The 18,409-nt window shown below is 41.7% G+C and overlaps 1 protein-coding gene across 4 annotated transcripts in view; it reads right to left on the reverse strand.

Annotated features, from left to right (window-relative positions):
• Window positions 1-4,524: 4,524 nt before the first annotated feature.
• Fam228b (family with sequence similarity 228 member B) overlaps window positions 4,525-18,409 on the reverse strand; it is a 31,652-nt gene continuing 17,767 nt past the window's right edge. The window contains exons 8-9 of one of the 4 annotated variants that reach the window (XM_032909169.1): window positions 13,894-14,039; window positions 4,525-4,716 (exon numbers count right to left, since the gene is read on the reverse strand). In XM_032909169.1, the coding sequence (XP_032765060.1) occupies window positions 13,904-14,039 (136 nt within the window). In that variant the 3' untranslated portion in view covers window positions 4,525-4,716; window positions 13,894-13,903. Of the gene's footprint in view, window positions 4,717-13,600; window positions 14,040-18,409 lie in introns of those variants that run through there. The other 3 variants (XM_032909168.1, XM_032909170.1, XM_032909167.1) reach the window with 3 other exon arrangements.

Genomic DNA, 18,409 nt, shown 5'->3' on the forward strand with positions numbered 1-18,409 from the left:
TCACATTGCGTGAACAGCCAGTTCCGGTGGGTGGTGTCTCAGCCTCAGTCGGTGAGTGTACAAAGCAAGGCCACGCGGTCTAGTTGCCCTGCGACACCAACGTCCCTGGAAAGGAGAAAGAATGGCGAATCCACAGAAAACTAGAACACTCTTTAAACTTAGCCTCTCTCCTCGCCTTTCGGAGGCATTTCCCCTCAGCTTATAGGTATGTGGGATGTCAGAGTCACTGGTTGAAGTTTATTAGTAGTTACTGTTATAAAATAATTTCAAAATTGTAAGTACAAATGTAGTATTTAATGAGTCCTGACAGCAAATCGTAACACCTGACAGATATTAAATATGGTAAAATATACAATGTAACAGTATCGCGTTCTGTGTGGTAGTTGTCCACAACCTTTCATACTTCATTTTAAGCCTATGTACCCAGAGGCTGACCTGGAACTTGGAATTCTCCTGCATCAGCCTCCAGAGGGGTAGGGGGATTACAGTCATGTACAACCAGGAAGAGATTCTTTCAAAGGAAATATCTGAGAAGTATTTGGAATTGCTATTCCCATCCAAGGACAGGGAAAGGAAAAGGAGTCTACTCTCCACCATCTGGAAAGCCCATCTTTGGAAACATGGAAGAACTACTTCTACATTCTGTTGTGTCTGAGAACTGTGTAGCAATAGGTAAAGCAAGACAGATTGTGTTTTCATTATTGAAATTGGATGAGGGTTTCTCCTATAATTACCTCTATTTGTATGCATTTTTCTGAAATGTCTCACAATATTTTAAGTTTTTTTTATTGAGTTTTCACCTGGAACCATGTGTAGATTGAAAGATTTTTAAGAGACTGGATAACTGTTGGGGAATAAGGCAGATAATGAATATGGAGTGAGACAGTACAATCACTATCTTTTTTTAATTTATTTTTATTAGATATTTTATGTATTTACATTTTAAGTGTTATCCCCTTTCCCCCTCTTCCAACACCCCTCCCCCTGCTTCTATGAAGATGCTCCAACTCCCACCTCAACCCCTGGCATTCCCCTAAACTGGGGAAACGAGCCTTCACAGGACCAAGGGCTTCTCCTCCTATTGATGCCAGACAAGGTCATCCTCTGCTACATATGCAGCTGGAGCCATGGTTCCCTCTATGTGTACTCTTTGGTTGGCAGTTTAGTCCCTGGGAGCTCTGGGAAGTCTGGTTGGTTAATATTATTGTTCTTCCTATAAGGTTGCAAACCCCTTCAACTCCTTTTTCTAATTACTCCATTGCAGTGCCTGTGCTCAGTCCAATGGTTAGCTGCAAGCATCTTAATCTGTATCAGGAGACATCCATATCCAGCTCCTGTCAACAAGCACCTCTTGGCATCAGCAATAGTGACTGAGGTTGGTGGCTGCATATGGGATGGACCCCCAGGTGAGGCAGTCTCTGGATGACCTTTCCTTCAGTTCCTGCCTCATTCTGTGTCCCTGTATTTCCTCCTGTGAGTATTTTGTTCCTTCTTCTAATGACTGAATTATCCACATTTTGATCTTCCTTCTTCTTGAGCTTCATATGGTCTGTGAATTGTTTCTTGAATATTCTGAGCTTTTGAGCTAATATCCACTCATCAGTGAGTGCATACCATGTATGTTCTTTTGTGACTGGGTTACCTCACTCAGGATGATATTTTCTAGTTTCAGCATTTGCCTAAGAAATTTCATGTAGTCATTGTTTTTAATAGCTGAGTGGTTGCTCCATTGTGGAGATGTACCACATTTTCTGTATCCATCCCTCTGTTGAAGGACATCTGTGTACTTTCTAGCTTCTTGCTATTATAAATAAGTCTGCTATGAACATAGTGGAGCATGTGTCCTTGTTACACATTGGAGCATCTTTTGGGTATATGCCCAGGAGTGGTATAGCTGGGTCCTCAGGTAGTACTATGTCCAATTTTCTGAGGTACCACCAGGCTGATTTCCAGAATTATTGTACCAACTTGCAATCCCATCAACAATGGAGTAGTATTCCTCTTTCTCTACATCCTCACCAGCATCTGCTGTCACCTGGCTTTTGATCTTAGCCATTCTGACTGGTGTAAGGTAGAATCTCAGGGTTGTTTTGATTTGCATTTCCCTGATGACTAAGGATGTTCAACATTTCTTTAGGTGCTTCTCAGCCATTTGATATTCCTCAGCTGATAATTGTTTAGCTCTATACCCCATTTTTAATAGGGTTATTTGTCTCTCTAGAGTCTAACTTGAGTTCTTTGAATATATTGGATATTAGCTCTCTATTCGATGTAGGATTGATAAAGATCTTTTCCCAATCTGTTGTTGCCATTTTGTCTATTGACAGTGTCCTTTGCTTTACAGAAGCTTTGCAATTTTATGAAGTCCCATTTGTCAATTCTTGATCTTAGAGCATAAGCCATTGGTGTTCTGTTTAGGAAATTTTCCCCTGTGCCCATGTGTTCAAGGCTCTTCCCCACGTTCTCTTCTATTAGATTCAGTATATCTGGTTTTATGTAGAGGTCCTTGATCCACATAAAACCTTGGACTTGAGCTTTGTACAAGGGGATAAGAATGGGCCAATTTGCATTCTTCTACAGGCTGATCACCAGGTGAACCAACACCATTTGTTGAAAATGCTGTCTTTTTTTCCCACTGGTTTTAGCTCCTTTGTCAAAGATCAAGTGACCATAGGCATGTGAGTTCATTTCTGAGTCTTCAATTCTATTCCATTGATCTACCTGTGTGCCTCTGTACCAATATCATGCAGTTTTTATCACAATTGCTCTATATACAGCTTGAGGTAAGGGGTGGTGATTCCCCCAAATTTTATTGTTGAGGATAGTTTTCACTATGCTGGGTTTTTGTTATTTCAAATGAATTTGCAAATTGCTCTTTCTAACTCTATGAAGAATTAAGTTGGAATTTTGATGGGGATTGCACTGAATCTGTAGATTGCTTTCAACAAGATGGCCATTTTTACTATATTAATCCTGTCAATCCATGAGCGTTGGAGATCTTTTCATTTTCTGAGATCTTCGATTTCTTTCTTCAGAGACTTGAAGTTCTTGTCATACAGATCTTTCACTTGCTTGGTTAGAATCACACCAAGGTATTTTATATTATTTGTGACTATGCATTTGTGTTCTCTTATGGTCTGTATGAGATCTGTCCAGGATCTTCTAGCTTTTGTAGTCTCTGTTAAGAAGTCTGGTGTAATTCTGATAGGTCTGCCTTTATATGTTACTTGACCTTTTCTTCTTACTGCTTTTAATATTTGTTTTGTGCATTCGGTGTTTTGACTATTACGTGACGGGAGGAATATCTTTTCTGATCCAAGATATTTGGAGTTATGTAGGCTTCTTGAATGTTCATGGGCATTTCTTTCTTAGGGTTAGGGAAATTTTCTTCTATAATTTTGTTAAAGATATTTACTGGCCCTTTAAAGTTGGGAATCTTAGCTCTCTTCTATACCTATTATCTTTAGGTTTGATCTTCTCATTGTGTCCTGGATTTCCTGGATGTTTTGCTTTTTGCATTTTGCATTTTCTTTGACTATTGTGTCAATGTTTTCTTTGGTATCTTCTGTCCCTGAGATTTTCTCTCCAGTATCTTATATTCTGTCAGTGATGCTTGCATCTATGACTCCTAATCTCTTTCCTAGGTTTTCTATCTCCAGGGTTGTCTCTCTTTGTGATTTCTTTATTGTTTCTATTTCCATTTTTAGATCCTGGATGGTTGTGTTTTCCTGTAATTCTTTAAGGGATTTTATGTTTCCTTGTTAAGGGCTTCTACTTGTTTACCTGTGCTGTCCTGTATTTCTTTAAGGAAGTTATTTATGTCCTTCTTAAAGTCCTCTATCATCATCATGAGATGTGATTTTAAATCCAAATCTTGCTTTTCCGGTGTATTGGGATATTCAGTATTTGCTGTGGTAGGAGTTCTGGGTTCTGATGATGCCAAGTAGTATTGCTTTCTGTCGCTTAGGTTCTTTTGCTTGCCTCTAGCCATCTGGTTATCTCTGATGTCAGTTGGTCTTGCTATCTCTGACTGGAACTTGTCCCTTCTGTGGGCCTGTGAGTTTAGGAGTGAGAGCACTCCTGGGAGACCAGCTCTCTCTGGGCAGGCTTTGGGTCTGGAGAGCTGTGGGACAGCCTTAGCTCTGGGAGCAGATGGAGACTGAAAGGATCCTGTCCCAGGCTGCTCCATAGTTCCTGTGCCCTGTGCGCTCCTGGAGGGTCTGGTCTCTCTTTAGACAGTGGAGCAGAAGTAGAGTCTCGCTTGTGGGCTTAGGAATGAGAGTACTCCTGGGAGACCAGCTCTCCCTAGGCAGACTTTGGGTCTGGAGGGTCTGTGGGATAAACCTCTGGGCACAGATGGAGACAGAAAGGCTACAATTACTATCTTGAGGCTCAGTTTCAGTGGGGCCTGGGCAGAAAGAATAACTTAGTCACAATGAATTGAGACAGGCATCCAGTAAAAGTACCGTTTTTATTGGATCCTTCGATGATACTTAACTTCAGAAGAAAATATACCTTGGGTGCTATCATTTCTTAATCATCAGGGACAATGAACTAAAAATTGAGAGTTTGTTGCAGATAAGAACTGAATGGTTCTGAAGTGTCTTCCTTGGTCCTTCTCGGAAGGATGCCTGCTGGCTGGTAACTTCCTCTAAAGCAGCTGTCTTCAGTGGGCCCTTGCACGGATCAAGAATCAGGATATGTGACTGTCATAACCTTTGGAAAGTGACAAAAGAAAGGAGTTGAGTGTGCCATAGGGGTAAAGTGCTTACAGGACCAGAGAGTCCATTGGCTAAGGGGAGCCAGTCCTTGAAGCCACTCTGGCCAGAGCTGATTCCTCTCACAGAATCTAGCCCTCAGCCCTTCTTGACACTCAAACTCAGATTATCCTATGGCTTCAAATAACATGATATCAGGATGACTCAAGTACAACACCCAACCTAGCAAACTCCTCTACCTCTAGACTAATCCATCTTCCCACTTCATTGCTCCTCTGGGACATTAAATTAAAAGCTAAATGTTGCTAACTATAGCTGAATATTACAATATACTTGATTTTAGTCTTTTTGGAACTGTTATACTTTAAATGTGTGAAGATAAGTCTTACATGATTTACAAAAAAGATCAAGAAGTTGTGTGTATGTGGTGGTGGGGTCTTCCTTTAATCCTAGCACTCCAGATGCAGAAGCAGTCAGAGCTCTGTGAACCTGAGGCCAATCTGGTCTATACAGCAAGTTCCAAGCTAGGAAGAATAACATAATAAGATCCTGTCTCAGGAGATTGAACAGATGGCCATGAGAATGACTGGAAATCTGCAACTGACAAAATTGGGGAGATGGGGGGCATCCCTAGAACCAGATAGAAACTTGGGATAAGGGAAGCGCCTAAGAATCAATGGGGGTGGCCCTAGCTGTGACTTAGCATTGGAGATATGGAACCTGAAGAAGACACCTCCTATAGCCAGACAGGAACTCCAGTGGAGAATAAGGACACCAACTCACCCACAAAACTTTCAACCCAAAATTTATCCTGTCTACAAGAAATGCAGGAATAGGGTAAGGGTGGGGCTGGGTGGAGCAGAGACTGAAGAAATGGTCAACCAATAACTGGCCTAACTTAAGACCCATTCCATGGGCCAGCACCAATCCCTGACACCATTAATGATACTGTAATGCTGCAGACAGGAGTCTAGCACTGCCTCTCAGAGGACAGCTGACTCAGACAGATGCAGAGACCTACAGACAAACAATGGCTGGAGCTTGAGAAACAGGAGGAAAGAATGTGGGCCCTGAGGAGATAGGAACTCCACAAGAAGACCAACAGAGTAAGCTAAGCTGGACCCTTGGGAGCTCTTAGAAGACTGAATCACCATCCAAAGAACATACACGGGCTAGACCTAGGCCTCCCTGCACACATGTAGCAGATGTGCAGTTTGGTCTTTATGTGGGTCTCGAACAACTGGAGCAGGGCTATCCCAAAACCTGTTGCCTGTACATAGGATATGTTCTTGTAGCTGGGCTGCCTTGTCTGGCCTCAGTGGGAGAAAATATGCCTAGCCTCTCAGAGACTTGATATACCAGGTTGTGGGGAGGGGAAATTCCCTGGGGGCCCACACTTGCTCAGATGTCGCCTCAACATTGGAGCTCCAGTAAGCAGGATACAGAGAAGGACGCGGAGGGAACTGGAAGCAGGCGCAAAGAAAAGTAAAAGATGATTTGGGCCAGCAGTGATAAACCTTGTAAAAAGGGACAAGGTAATGGTAAAATATTTTTTTGTGTATGTGTTTAGTGTATGCTAAAATCTAAAGACATGAAGATAATCCTCATAGATACTTTTAGTCTTTGGACCCTGACTAGAGATAGTTTACACCCTAGACATGAGAGAGATTGGGTTCGAGAAAAGCAGTCCTCCCGGACTCTCCGGGGGATGCTTTGGCCAAAGAGAAGGAAATGAATGTAAGCTGTTCCAGAGCGCTCTTAGGGACTGGAGGAGGTCAGGAGACGTCCTCCTTCCTCTCTGGCTCCCACTGGGGGATGCTCAGTTCTGGTCCTGGGTCCCTTAGGTAGGATATCTGGGTCCCTTTGGCACATCTAGTTCTCCCTGTGTATCCTTGGTACACCAATCTGTCCATGTCTGTGTTTTTGCTTCATTGTTTGAATATTGCTCTGTTTCATGTTTAAAAGGAAAAAGAATTGGTCAAAACTTTATCTGCTGGACATTCACCCTTGATTTAGTTTCAGCTCTTCAAAAAGAAATAAAAAGCAGTCGCGATTGGCCTTTGCAGCCCTGCCCCTGTAACTAGGAGTCTAGCACAGTTGGAGAAGCCTTGCTGCAAGCCGATTGTCTGCACAAGCTGCTCTTAAAGGGGCCAGCAGCTTCTCAGCTTCTATGGAAAGGGAGCTGATGGCTGTTTTTCCTAGAAAAATCTCTGTGACTGTGATTATTGGGTGGGTGCTGCTCTCTTGAAATTACAGCTAGAAAAAGTAAAGTTTGTCTGGTCTAAATATATAAGATGTGTGTATCCACTTCATTTTTGTTTCTGACTGGTTTTAAAAGTTATGCTGTATATGTCTTGGTTATAGATTATTGGTTTATAAGTTGTTGGATATGATGAAAATTTTGTAACACTGGTAACAGAAAGTTAGCATAAAGCCGGTGGCTCAGGGTTGGAGCCTACACAGGGAAACGGGTCTCTAAAGACACCTTTAAATTGGTAATGTTTTATGTAATTCTTATCCAAGAAACCAGACTTATAAAAGGCAGGATTTATCTTTTACAGTAACTTGGCAGCATCTCTTTGGTGAGGTATTGGAGGCTGCACCATTGTGCATTCGTGTGTAGTTACTGGCGGCCAAACTTTGGCGCATGGGGGTGATGTACTTGGTGTTGATTTTGGAGAGACTGGATTGTTTGTTGGAGGTTGAGTTTTACTTTCCAAAGTTGTAGTTGTCCTCTGGTGTTGCAAGAGAAAGTTGAAGATTGTGGTTAAACTGCCACTGTTCCATTGGCTACAGTTCGAAATTGGATCCCAGGCTCAGGATTCTAACTCACACATTGTACTTAGGAGGAGTTGGGCAAGTGGAGAGTGTTGCAGGGTTTGCAAAGGGTTGATGAGGTTATTGGACTTTGGGGCATTGCAGCCTGGCTTGCCTACTCCAGCTGCCATTCCAGGAAATGCATAGAGAATTATTATGGATTTGGAGGATTTCTTTTATACTGTTCCTTTGCACCCTGTGACTATTGGAAGTTTTCATTTAGTGAGCATGTGTGTAATTTTAAAGAACCCATTAAGCAATATCATTGGAAAGTTTTGCCTCAAGGAATGGCTAATAGCCCTATATTATGTAAAAAGAAATAATTCTCTGCTTCAATATAAGAAGTTAGGACTTTGAATCCTTCAAAGAGTACATTATTCACAATATGGATGTTATTTTATTAGCTGATCCTCTGAAGGAGTTTTACTACAGCCTTTGCTCTTATACAATGAGCTTTAAAATTTTGGGGAGTAGTTGTTGCTCCAGAAAACATTGAAAGACAATATCCATTTCAATATTTGGAACATCAGTTATATCCTAAACAAATTGGCACAGAAAATTCAATTAAGAGAAGATAATTTACTCACTTTAAATGATTTTCAAAAAGCTGTTAGGAGATGTTAATTGACTAACACTTCATCTTAAGCTTGCCACAGGAGAACGTAAACCTCTGGTTGATATTCTCAAAAAGGATGCAAATCCCAGTTCCCCTCGACAATGAACTGATAAGGGACAGATGGCTTTGCAGAAAGTAGAGGAAGTTATTAGTCAACAGCAGATACATCATGTAGACTATGATCAGTTGTTGGCTGTTTGCATCCTTGCTACTTCTCATCTGCCCACAGAAGTTCTTTGTCAAAAGGGACCATTAATGTGGATTCATCTTTTTTCATTTCCAAGTTTTAACACCCTATTATGAAGCTGTTGTTGTGTTAATACAGAATTGTAGGATAGAATCATGAAAGTATTTTGGGAAAGAACCTGATGAAATATTTGTCCCTTATTTCAAACAGCAATTAAACTGGCTACTGCAGAATACTGATATTTGGCCTACTGCATGTGCAAACTTTTCAGGAAAAATTGATAATCATTATCCAAAAGATAAGTTGTTACAATTTGCTTCTATACATGCTATTGCATTCCCTATAAATTTATGGATGCAGCCCATAGAGAATGTGCTTACTGTATTTACAGACAGCTCATCTAATGGGAAGGCAGCATATGTCACTGGCTCATATGTTCATTCTCTTGAGTTTCCCCCTGCTTCAGCACAAATAATTGTTTTTGAAATGCTAAAAAATCAAGCTTTTAATTTGTATATTGATAGCCAATATATACCTTATGGTCTATAATTGCTTGAAACTGTTCCTTTTTTTAGATACTGCTAATTCTCAAAATTTGCAATTATTTATGCAAATACAACTCAATTTAAGAGAATGTACTGTTCCTAACTTTATAGGATATTTAAAAGCTCACACTGGATTGCCTGGACCCCTGAGTGAGGGCAATGCCACAGCAGATTTGTATACGAGGCAGATTATAGGGCCTACACAGGAACAATTAGCCAAACAATCTCATTCTTTACATCATCAGAACAGTAATAGCTGGAGACAGTAACTTGGTATTGCTAGAGAATGTGCAAGTCAAATTGTAAAGACTTGTCCTGAATGTCCTCGGCTTCTTCCTGTACCACATAATGGTGTTAATCCTCAAGGACTCATACCTAATCAATTATGGCAAATGGATGTTACCCATATTTCTGACTTTGGAAAATTAAAATATGTACATATGACTATTGACACTTTTCAGGCTTTCTAGTAGCAACAGCAGAAGCAACTAAAATTGTAATTACTCATTGCCTACGTTGTTTTTCCATGCTGGGTTTTCCAAATCAGATTAAAACAGATAAATCAGACTGGCTATTGCAGTCAAGCATTTGAGATGTTCTGTAGATAATTTAATATTTCCCATATTAGTGGGATGCCTTATAATCCTCTAGGACAAGGTATTATGGAACAGGCCCAAGGAACTTTAAAACAATATCTTCATAAAATAAAAAAGGGGGAATTATATCCCCATACACCATAAATTTATGTAAATCATGCTCTTTTTATTTTAAAATTTGGATGCCAAGAAAGTCTCTGCGAGTGTCTATGGCACCCTACAACTGGGCACACTTATGCCTAGGTGAAGTGGAAGGATCCACTTACTGGCATATGGCATGATCCCGATCAGATATTAACATGGAGATGAAAGTATGTTTGTGTTTATTCTGCAGGATGCTGAAGGAGCATGCTAGCTGCCAGACTGACTAGTGAGACATGCTAATGCTGAAGCAAAAAACAATGCTATGATGGTTTGTATATGCTGGGTCCAGGGAGTGGCACTAGTAGGATGTGTAGCCTTATTGGAGTGGGTGTGTCACTTTGAGCATGGGCTTAAGACCTTCACCCTGGCTTCCTGGAAGTAAGTCTACCACCAGCAGCCTTCAGATGAAGATGTAGAACTCCAGCACCATGCCTACCTGGACTTTCCCATGCTCCCGCCTTGATGATAACCTCTGAACCTGTAACCCAGACCTTTATAAGACTTGCCTTGGTCATGGTATCTGTTCACAGCAGTACAACCCTAAGACAAATGCTGACTGCGAGCTTGCTGAGTGCCCTGACAATGGTGACTAGGAACCTGTTTTGGACATATGTTTCTGACCCACCTTTGCTTGTCCCAGATTGGACAAGCTGCCTTGCCTCAAGCTTTTAGACCTTGTGGAACAGAGAACCTGGAGACTGCAGAAACTGCCCTTAAAAAATTAATCAAATAGAGAAATTATAATGACCCTTCTTTTTCCTTTAATGTAACCAACTATTCTGATTTGTCATGAACTGGTCTAGAAATCAATCCAATATTGGAAAAAAGGAAATGACAGTCTTCATTTGGAAAGCTGGTTCTAGACATTTTCAGACATATTTGAAAACTGACAACTACCTTATATGAAGTTACATTTGCAGCAGATAAAATTGGGACAGGATCTGGATTTCAAACAAGTGTTAGTGCATGTGTTAAAGCTCCTAATATTTTATTAATTGGTCATGTTAAAATTACTTTTGTTTCTTCGACAGTTTTTAATGTAAGTTGTATTGATTGTACACTTTCTTTTTTTTTTTTTTCTTTTTTTTTTTTTTTTCGGGGCTGGGGACCGAACCCAGGATCTTGCGCTTCCTAGGCAAGCGCTCTACCACTGAGCCAAATCCCCAACCCCGATTGTACACTTTCTAATTGTGTTAGTGCATTGAAACCTGGCATGTCAGTTATGGTGGATTACCAACCAGCTCCTATTTTATTGCCTATGAGTATTACACCTTGGTATTCTGAAAGAAAAAAAAAGTGCTTGCAGGTATCAGAAGTGTGTCGGGCTTTAAGCAGAAGCAAGAGGGTTGCGGGTCTGATCATTGCTGGTACAGTGACTTTGATTACATTAATAGCCAGCATCACTGCTTCTGCAATTGCTTTGACACAAGAAGTTAAGACAACTACTTTTGTTGATCAGTTAGCAAAAGATGTTACTAGTGTTCTGAGTATTCAAGAGGATTTAGATAGGCGTTTGGAACAACGGATTGATGCTCTTTACGATACTATTCAAATTATTGGAGAGGAGGTTCAGAGTTTAAGAGTAAGGAGCCATCTTGAGTGTCATGCCAAATACCAATGGATTTGTGTTACTTCTAAAATTTATAATGACAGTCACTGTAATTGGGAAAAAGTTCAAAGACACTTGCAGGGTGTTTGGCACAATTCTAACAGCTCTCCGGATGTTTTAACTTTGTATAGTGAGAATGTGAATTTAAAGAATGCTACTCTGCTGAGCTTTGATTCTGCAGATAATGCTGATAAAATTATTTGTGGCCTGAGGTCAGTATTCCATTGTGGTCAAGCTTCAACAATGGCATATATAGCTTGATCATGCTAGCCCTTCTTGTCCTGGGAATACTTTTATTCCTGCCCATTGTGATAAAACTTGCCTTTAACAACATCAACATGTTGTTAAATACATGGCTTGAAACTAAAACTGGACCCCAGAAAGCCTGTTAATTTAACAGGCTGGCAGTCAGAGACAGGTAAGTTCTGTACAGAGCCTTACCAACCTAGGAAGAAGTGCATTGCTTTTGATAATGCATACTCCAGGATGGGTAAGGAAGCCATTCTTGTCAGAACAACCTAAGACAGACACAGCAGTCTTGTTTATAAAATAAAAATTGGGGAGATGTGGAGAGCTTTTAGAGATACTTCTAGAAATTTGGCAGGAATTTAACAATGGGTCAGGACACAGAAGTAAGCTCAGGCAGGAATATGATTTTGGACTAGAACAAAGAAGTAGGCTTCAGGCAAGAATTTGACTTTGGGCTAGGACACGGAAGTAGGCTCAGGTATCTTGGTCATCCTGCTAAGCCCCTAGACATGGTGATCACCGGACTTTGTTTATTGCCTTGCTTGTTCCTTAATGTAGAACTGACCTTATTACTTACATGTAATTAAAATGGTACAAAAGCAGACTGGGAAAAAATAAACCCACCTCAGCCTCAGAACTGCTACAGTGTTGTCATCAGAAGCACCATTTGAGAATACAGAGAGTGGGAAAACTGCCTTCACAGAGCATGCTTATTGCTTAGTTTCTTTTTTGAGATGCAGGAGACTGAACTTTGTACGTGCCAGGTAAGTGCTCACACTGGGCTACTTCCCTAGCCCCAGAACATGTTTAAATGAACAGCTTAAGAAAACTAAATTGCTTAATAATTGTACTCTATAAATGTATATTGTAATGGTGAAAGGCATCTTTAATTTAGCCCTTAGAAAGCATTATCTTTACTTTTGTAATTCTTCCTTAAGCTTGTGCTGAGTTCCATTCAAACTTCTGAGTCATGAATAGGACCATCAGCCATCCAGACCCCTCAGGACATAGTTGTCCTTGGTGTCTTACTTTCATTCATCTCTCTTATCACGCACTAATATCCTCTGTTAGTGTGCTCACTCTGCAGGTCCCCATGACCACACAACCATCACTAGGCCTCCGGTTATTATGCTCCTGACCCAGAACCCTGACCTGCCAGCTAGACTCCCAGCTTCTGTTCTGGCTTGTGTCTAGTGGGGTACAATTGTGTCAGGTGTAGTGGTGCACACCTGTAATCCTAGTACTTGGAAGGTGGAGGTAGAAAGAGTAAGAATTCTTTCCTAGGCTACATAGACTTCAAGGACAGCCATGAAGCCACGATACCCTGTCTCTAAGAAACTAGTCAACCATCAACTGGGGGGGGGAAGGAAAATGAAATAAAAACTACCCCAAAAGGTATTTTGATATGTCTCCTCCCTGGATCTTTAGGATGGCTTCTACATGAGTGGGCATCTCCCTCCTCTCCAGTCCCCTCTTGTCAATGTTCACCCCACTCAATGTGCTTTCTACACCAGTCTCTCTTCCTGGAAACTCTTCCCCTAAAATTCTTCATGGCCCATCCTCAGTATCTAAGACCATGGTTCAATATCACCTCCTCCAAGAAGCCTTTCCTGATTTCTCCATTTAAAACACTGCCCCCCTCAATCCATTTCTTGTCACCCTTACCCATTTCCTTCTTCTCACTCTGTTAACTCACCTGTTGTGTGTTTATTTTGGCTGCTTTCCATCTTTGCCACAAGAGCAGAGGTTTGCCTGTTTTGTTCACACTATGGCTCCAGCCCTTACGTGCAGCCTGACTCAGAGCAACCATTTCTTAAATGTAGGCCAAAGCAAGCAAGCACATGGTAAATACGAAAGCACACCAGGAAAAGAAGGTAAAACAGTGGTGACAGTGTGAACATGCTTTCGTGAGTGCAGGAAAAATCCTCTCGGGGTCAAGCCACCCTGAGGGTGTCCCCTCTATACCTGTGGTCTGTCAAAGACCCCACAATACTGCAGTTACTTTGGGATGAGAGGTCTCTCTAGACACAGCTATTCTTTAGTTCTGAAAGTTTACTACTTTTAGTATTAGTCCTTTTCAAAACTAACTCTTGTTTATATTAAAAAAAAAAAAATTCTGGGGGCCTGGCTTGACTGTAGGTAAATGGGAGAGGCGCTAGAGTTAACCTAAAGATCGGGTGTCAAATCAGGAGCCAAGGAAATTCAAGGAGCCTTGGACCTCCAGCACTGGGCATGTCCGCTATGGCTCTACCAAGCTGCCACTGAGTAAGGACACCTGACTTAGTGTCGTCTACTCTAGCACCCACTGGAGGGTGATCCATTGCCTCCTTTCTTCTAAAAAGGTTGCCGTATCCAGCAGCATAGCTTGGATGTCTGTGACTCACAAACAGGACCGACTGTCCCAGCTCTCACCGCATCCTGGTTAGCTCTCATCCCTTTCTACCTCCTGGCATAGGTTTACAGAATCGTGACCTCCAGAGTGGACCCCTTTGGAAGTTGGGTTCTTTCTCTCCTGGAGACATGGAGCGTTATTGACCAGAGAGGAGAGTCCATTGTTTCTGCAGAGAAGGACCAGGAGAAATCTTTTTAACATTTAACTCAGGAGAAGATCTTAATATTTTTACTTAAATATCAAAGTTGTATGTGGTCTGTTTAAATCCACATTTTTATGAAAAGAAAACTAAAAAGAACCGCCTTGCTCCAGCATTATTTTTGTCTGAAACCTCTGTGCTATGTAATAAAAAGCTGATGGTCCTCCGTCCTGAACGACCCCTCAGAGTTGTGCAATTGCTGTCCCTGGGAACCTGATCCTGGTCAGAGTGACTGTCCTGCAGCAAGCTGCTATTTAGCTGTTCTCTGTGGCAGACAGCAGTTAAACAAGTCATGCCTCCTTGTCTTCTCAGTGTTTGCAGGGACCAGCAGAGACCTTGATAAGGACACAAATGGGACACACATAAACATGTCTTTCTCAGGATCTTCTTTCTGTGCCTCATACTGGCCAGGCCTGTTGTTATCTATGCTGCTTTAACACTATGTTGCACTCTACACCCAGGTTTATATGAGTTCTGCGTAATACTTAAAGTCCTGCATAGAACACAGCCAGTAAAGGGGTACAGTTAGTGACTGGGAGGAGAAAGGACAGAATGGATCTGTCCATACTTACTCACTGCTCCATAAGTAACCTCTAATAAATTCATTTTACTCATTAAGATGAACTTGAACAAGCCATTTTGGGGTTGTTGACACCAGTCCAGTTTGGGGCAGATATCAATTTTTTATGTTCCCCCCCAAACTACTCAGTACCAGCCTTCTCCATACCTGTGCCGTCACTGTGCTACTTCTCTCACACACAGAAGCTGTCTTACTCCTTTTCTAGGGGAACTGGCTGACTTAAGCCTCTAGTCTAAAAATGGAAGTTCCCATGTACTCAAAAATGCAATATTCTGCAGGCTGCAGAGATGCCTCACAGGTTGAAAACACTGACTGCTCTTCCAGAGGTCCTGAGTTCAATTCTCAGCAACCACATATTGGCTAGCAACCATCTATAAGGAAGTCTGGCTCCCTCACCTGGCCTGCGGGCATATATACAAACAGAACATGCACATAATAAATAAATAAATAAATAAATAAATAAATAAATAAATAAATAAATAAATCTTTTTAAAAAATGCAATATTCTTATCTGGGTCATACTCTGAGAAGTTTATGAAGACAAATCCCCCCTTTTGTACCATTGATAGAAATTACAGCTCAGATATCCATTTTGTGGTAAACCAGATGTCTCAACATGTAAGAATACTTGCTGCCAAGTCTGATGACTTGAGTTTGATCCACAGGACACATACAGTAGAAAAAGAGAACTAACTTAGGCAAGTTGTCCTTTGAGCTCTACCTGTGTACTGTGATACATACCTGCATGTTCACGACCCCCACTCTCCTTCCCTCCCTCCCTCTCCTCTCTCACAATAGATATAGATAAATATAATTTAAATAGACTATTATTTTCACTTGTCTGTTTTTTGAGACAAGATTTCTCTAGGTACTCTTGGCTGTCCTGGAACTTGTTCTGTAGACCAAGATGGCCTTGAACTCAAAACTCAGAGATCCTCCCACTTCTGTCCCACTGCTGGGATTATAGGCACGCACCACCACTGACTGGGTTGGAATATTACTTTTAAGATGCTAGTTATCTAAAATCTCACTCAGACACATTTACTATCCTGGAAAGCATGGCACTTAGAGATTATGGTGGAGTTGGCTCCTTTGGACCCTAATACACAAATAAATAAGGTCGACATCAACATTTTTTATTCCTCATTTCCAGCCCCTATCCAATGAACAATAATCATATTATCAAGCTGCACAGCCAGAACACTGACAAGTCACAACAGCCAACTCTCTGCCAAGCATCATCTGTCTCTACTTAGGGTTTTTTCTTTTTTTTTCCGAGACAAAGAGGCTGGTCTCAAACTCTAGGATTCAGCCTCCAATGTGGTTGGATCACAGGTGCATACATGAATCCAGTCAAATCTCTTTTTGCTTTAAATCATGCTAATGCCTGTGAGACAATTGCTCGTGACAACACCAAGCATCTCCAATATCTCACCAGCTTGGGCCACACTCTATTTAATTAGCTACATTCTTGGCTTATTCAGGGAAAGCAAAATAAAACTATCACAGCTAACTTGAACACATTAAGTAACAGAATCACAGGCCAGCTTCCTATAAAAAAGAAGGTAAGCTCTATTCTGCTCTCCTTGCTAGGTTTTGAACTTTAATTCTGGTCAGCAGTTAAAGCAATGTCTTTTAGGATACTCAGAGTTGTGCAGTCGTCTGTACTGTCTAACTGTAGAACATTGCTACCCCTCAGAACTTTGTGCTCAGTCACAGACACTCCCATTCTCACTCCAGCGCCAGGTAAGCTTTGTCCCCATAGAGCATTTTCCTTCCCTTATCATTCACATGAAATAATCACAGGATGTGGGCTTTAGTGACTGGCTTCCTCTACTGAGTGTGATGGGTCTGAATCCATCCATGGTGTAATCAGTCCTTGTTTTTAACTACCAAGTACTGTATCCTGTGAGTTCACAACACCGAGTTTATCTATTCATTAACTGATGACCATCCTGCTTCTAGTTTTTGTGAATAATTCTGCTATGAATACACTTAAAGTGGTTATAGTAACCTGTAGGTAGATCTATGTTCTTATTTCTTCTGAATATAAACCTAGTAGTAGGTTGGCCAGAGTGGTGTATGCCTTTAATCCCAGCACTGGAGGGGCAGAGGCAGCCTGAGAGAGTTCCAAACCAACCAGGGCTACATGTGAGAACTCTGTCACACACACATACACACACACACACACACACACACACACACACAATCCAAATAAAATCTGCAATAGAGTTTGTAGCTCACATGGGAACTTTGTGTTTGCCACTTTGGAAAACTAACAAGCTGTTTCGCAAAGACTCTGCACTACCTCACAGTCTCTGTAGCAATGACGGGGATCGTATTATAAGAAGTTATCTTTCTCTACAATTCTGAGGAGAAATCTCTATCCCCACACAATCTTCCCCCAAGGGATCTTGCTATGTATCCCAGGCTATACCCCAGATCTTCCTGCTTTAGTAGTACATGGTGTGTAACTTTAATTTTTCCAAATCCTATTTTTAATGATGGTTCTTAAACACTTTAACCTCCCTTTTAGCCCACCACCCACCAGAGGTAGTGGAAAGAAAGGATACAGGGAAGTGGACCTGTTTAGAAAGGTTCTTTGGAGCAACTCCCATCTGTGTTGTCTGGAAATCAGTTCAGTCCACAGGTCAGCAGCGGCAGTTCAATCTACTCGCAAACACTTCATGGATACACCAGCAGTTCAGTAGAGTCTGAACAGCAAACACGAATCAGCAGTGGTGGCACGACCTAGCAGAGACAGCCAGGTCTCAGCCTTGGCACGAGTCAGCAGGAAGAATGCCAGGAGAAGTTCTTGGCTGTGCCTCTCAGGGAAGCGAAGATCGCCGAAGAGACCCACAATCGTTGCACAGCTAGCTCTATATGCAAGCCTAGCTCAGCCCTCATCACTGTGTCACTGTCCGCCGAGTCCTAGTTATACTCCCTTCAAACATCTCGTGTCCTCCTCGGGTCTCGCCTCAGCATCTGCGTCTGTCTCAGCTGACTTCACTCTGCCAATCAGCCTGAGTCCGCAGAAGCCGCAAGAAACGGCAGCACACCACAAGAAGGTTTTTGGTGCATTTCTCTCTATGGAGTCCCAACAAATGCAGCTCAACTATGCAATGTAAGGCGGACCAATACATGTGTGTTGTTAGCAAAGAATCCTTCATCACGTGTCCTTTCACATGCTTGCTTTAGCAGAACATCCTTTCTCCTGTGTCTGCTTCAGTGAAATGTTCCTTCACGAGTCTGACTTAGTCTTTCACCTGTGTCCACTTCAGGAAAACACTCCTTCACGCGTTTGCCCCAGCAAAACACCATCCAACACAACTGACTTTCCAGAGAACCCTTAAGTTTCCGCTTCATGGGTGCGCACTACCATACACAGTTCTTTTGTATGTGTTGACTGTCTGACTGTAAGTTAGGGCCTAGTTAACAGATCTCCCATGGTAGTACACAGTTCTATGAGCCACTTGCCTGCTGCCCCTTCCGCTCTAACCACTGCCTACAAGAACTAGTCTCACACTAAGATTCTCACAGCTTTAGTACACACTGTCAGCCATTTCCCAGCCCCATTTTCATACGTTTTGCTTCTGTGCTCTTTATTCCACAAACCCATAAAAACAAAGAAAAGTTGCCTTACCCTGAACAGTGTTGAGGCGTTGGCCTTAACGCAAGTGATCTGCAATGGTGGTAGGGAGGACAACACAGCTAAACATCTTAAATGAAAGGACAGTGAATTTATAGAATAACAGGC

The sequence above is a fragment of the Rattus rattus genome, chromosome 7 (assembly GCF_011064425.1).
Source record: "Rattus rattus isolate New Zealand chromosome 7, Rrattus_CSIRO_v1, whole genome shotgun sequence".
Classification (NCBI taxonomy): domain Eukaryota; kingdom Metazoa; phylum Chordata; class Mammalia; order Rodentia; family Muridae; genus Rattus; species Rattus rattus.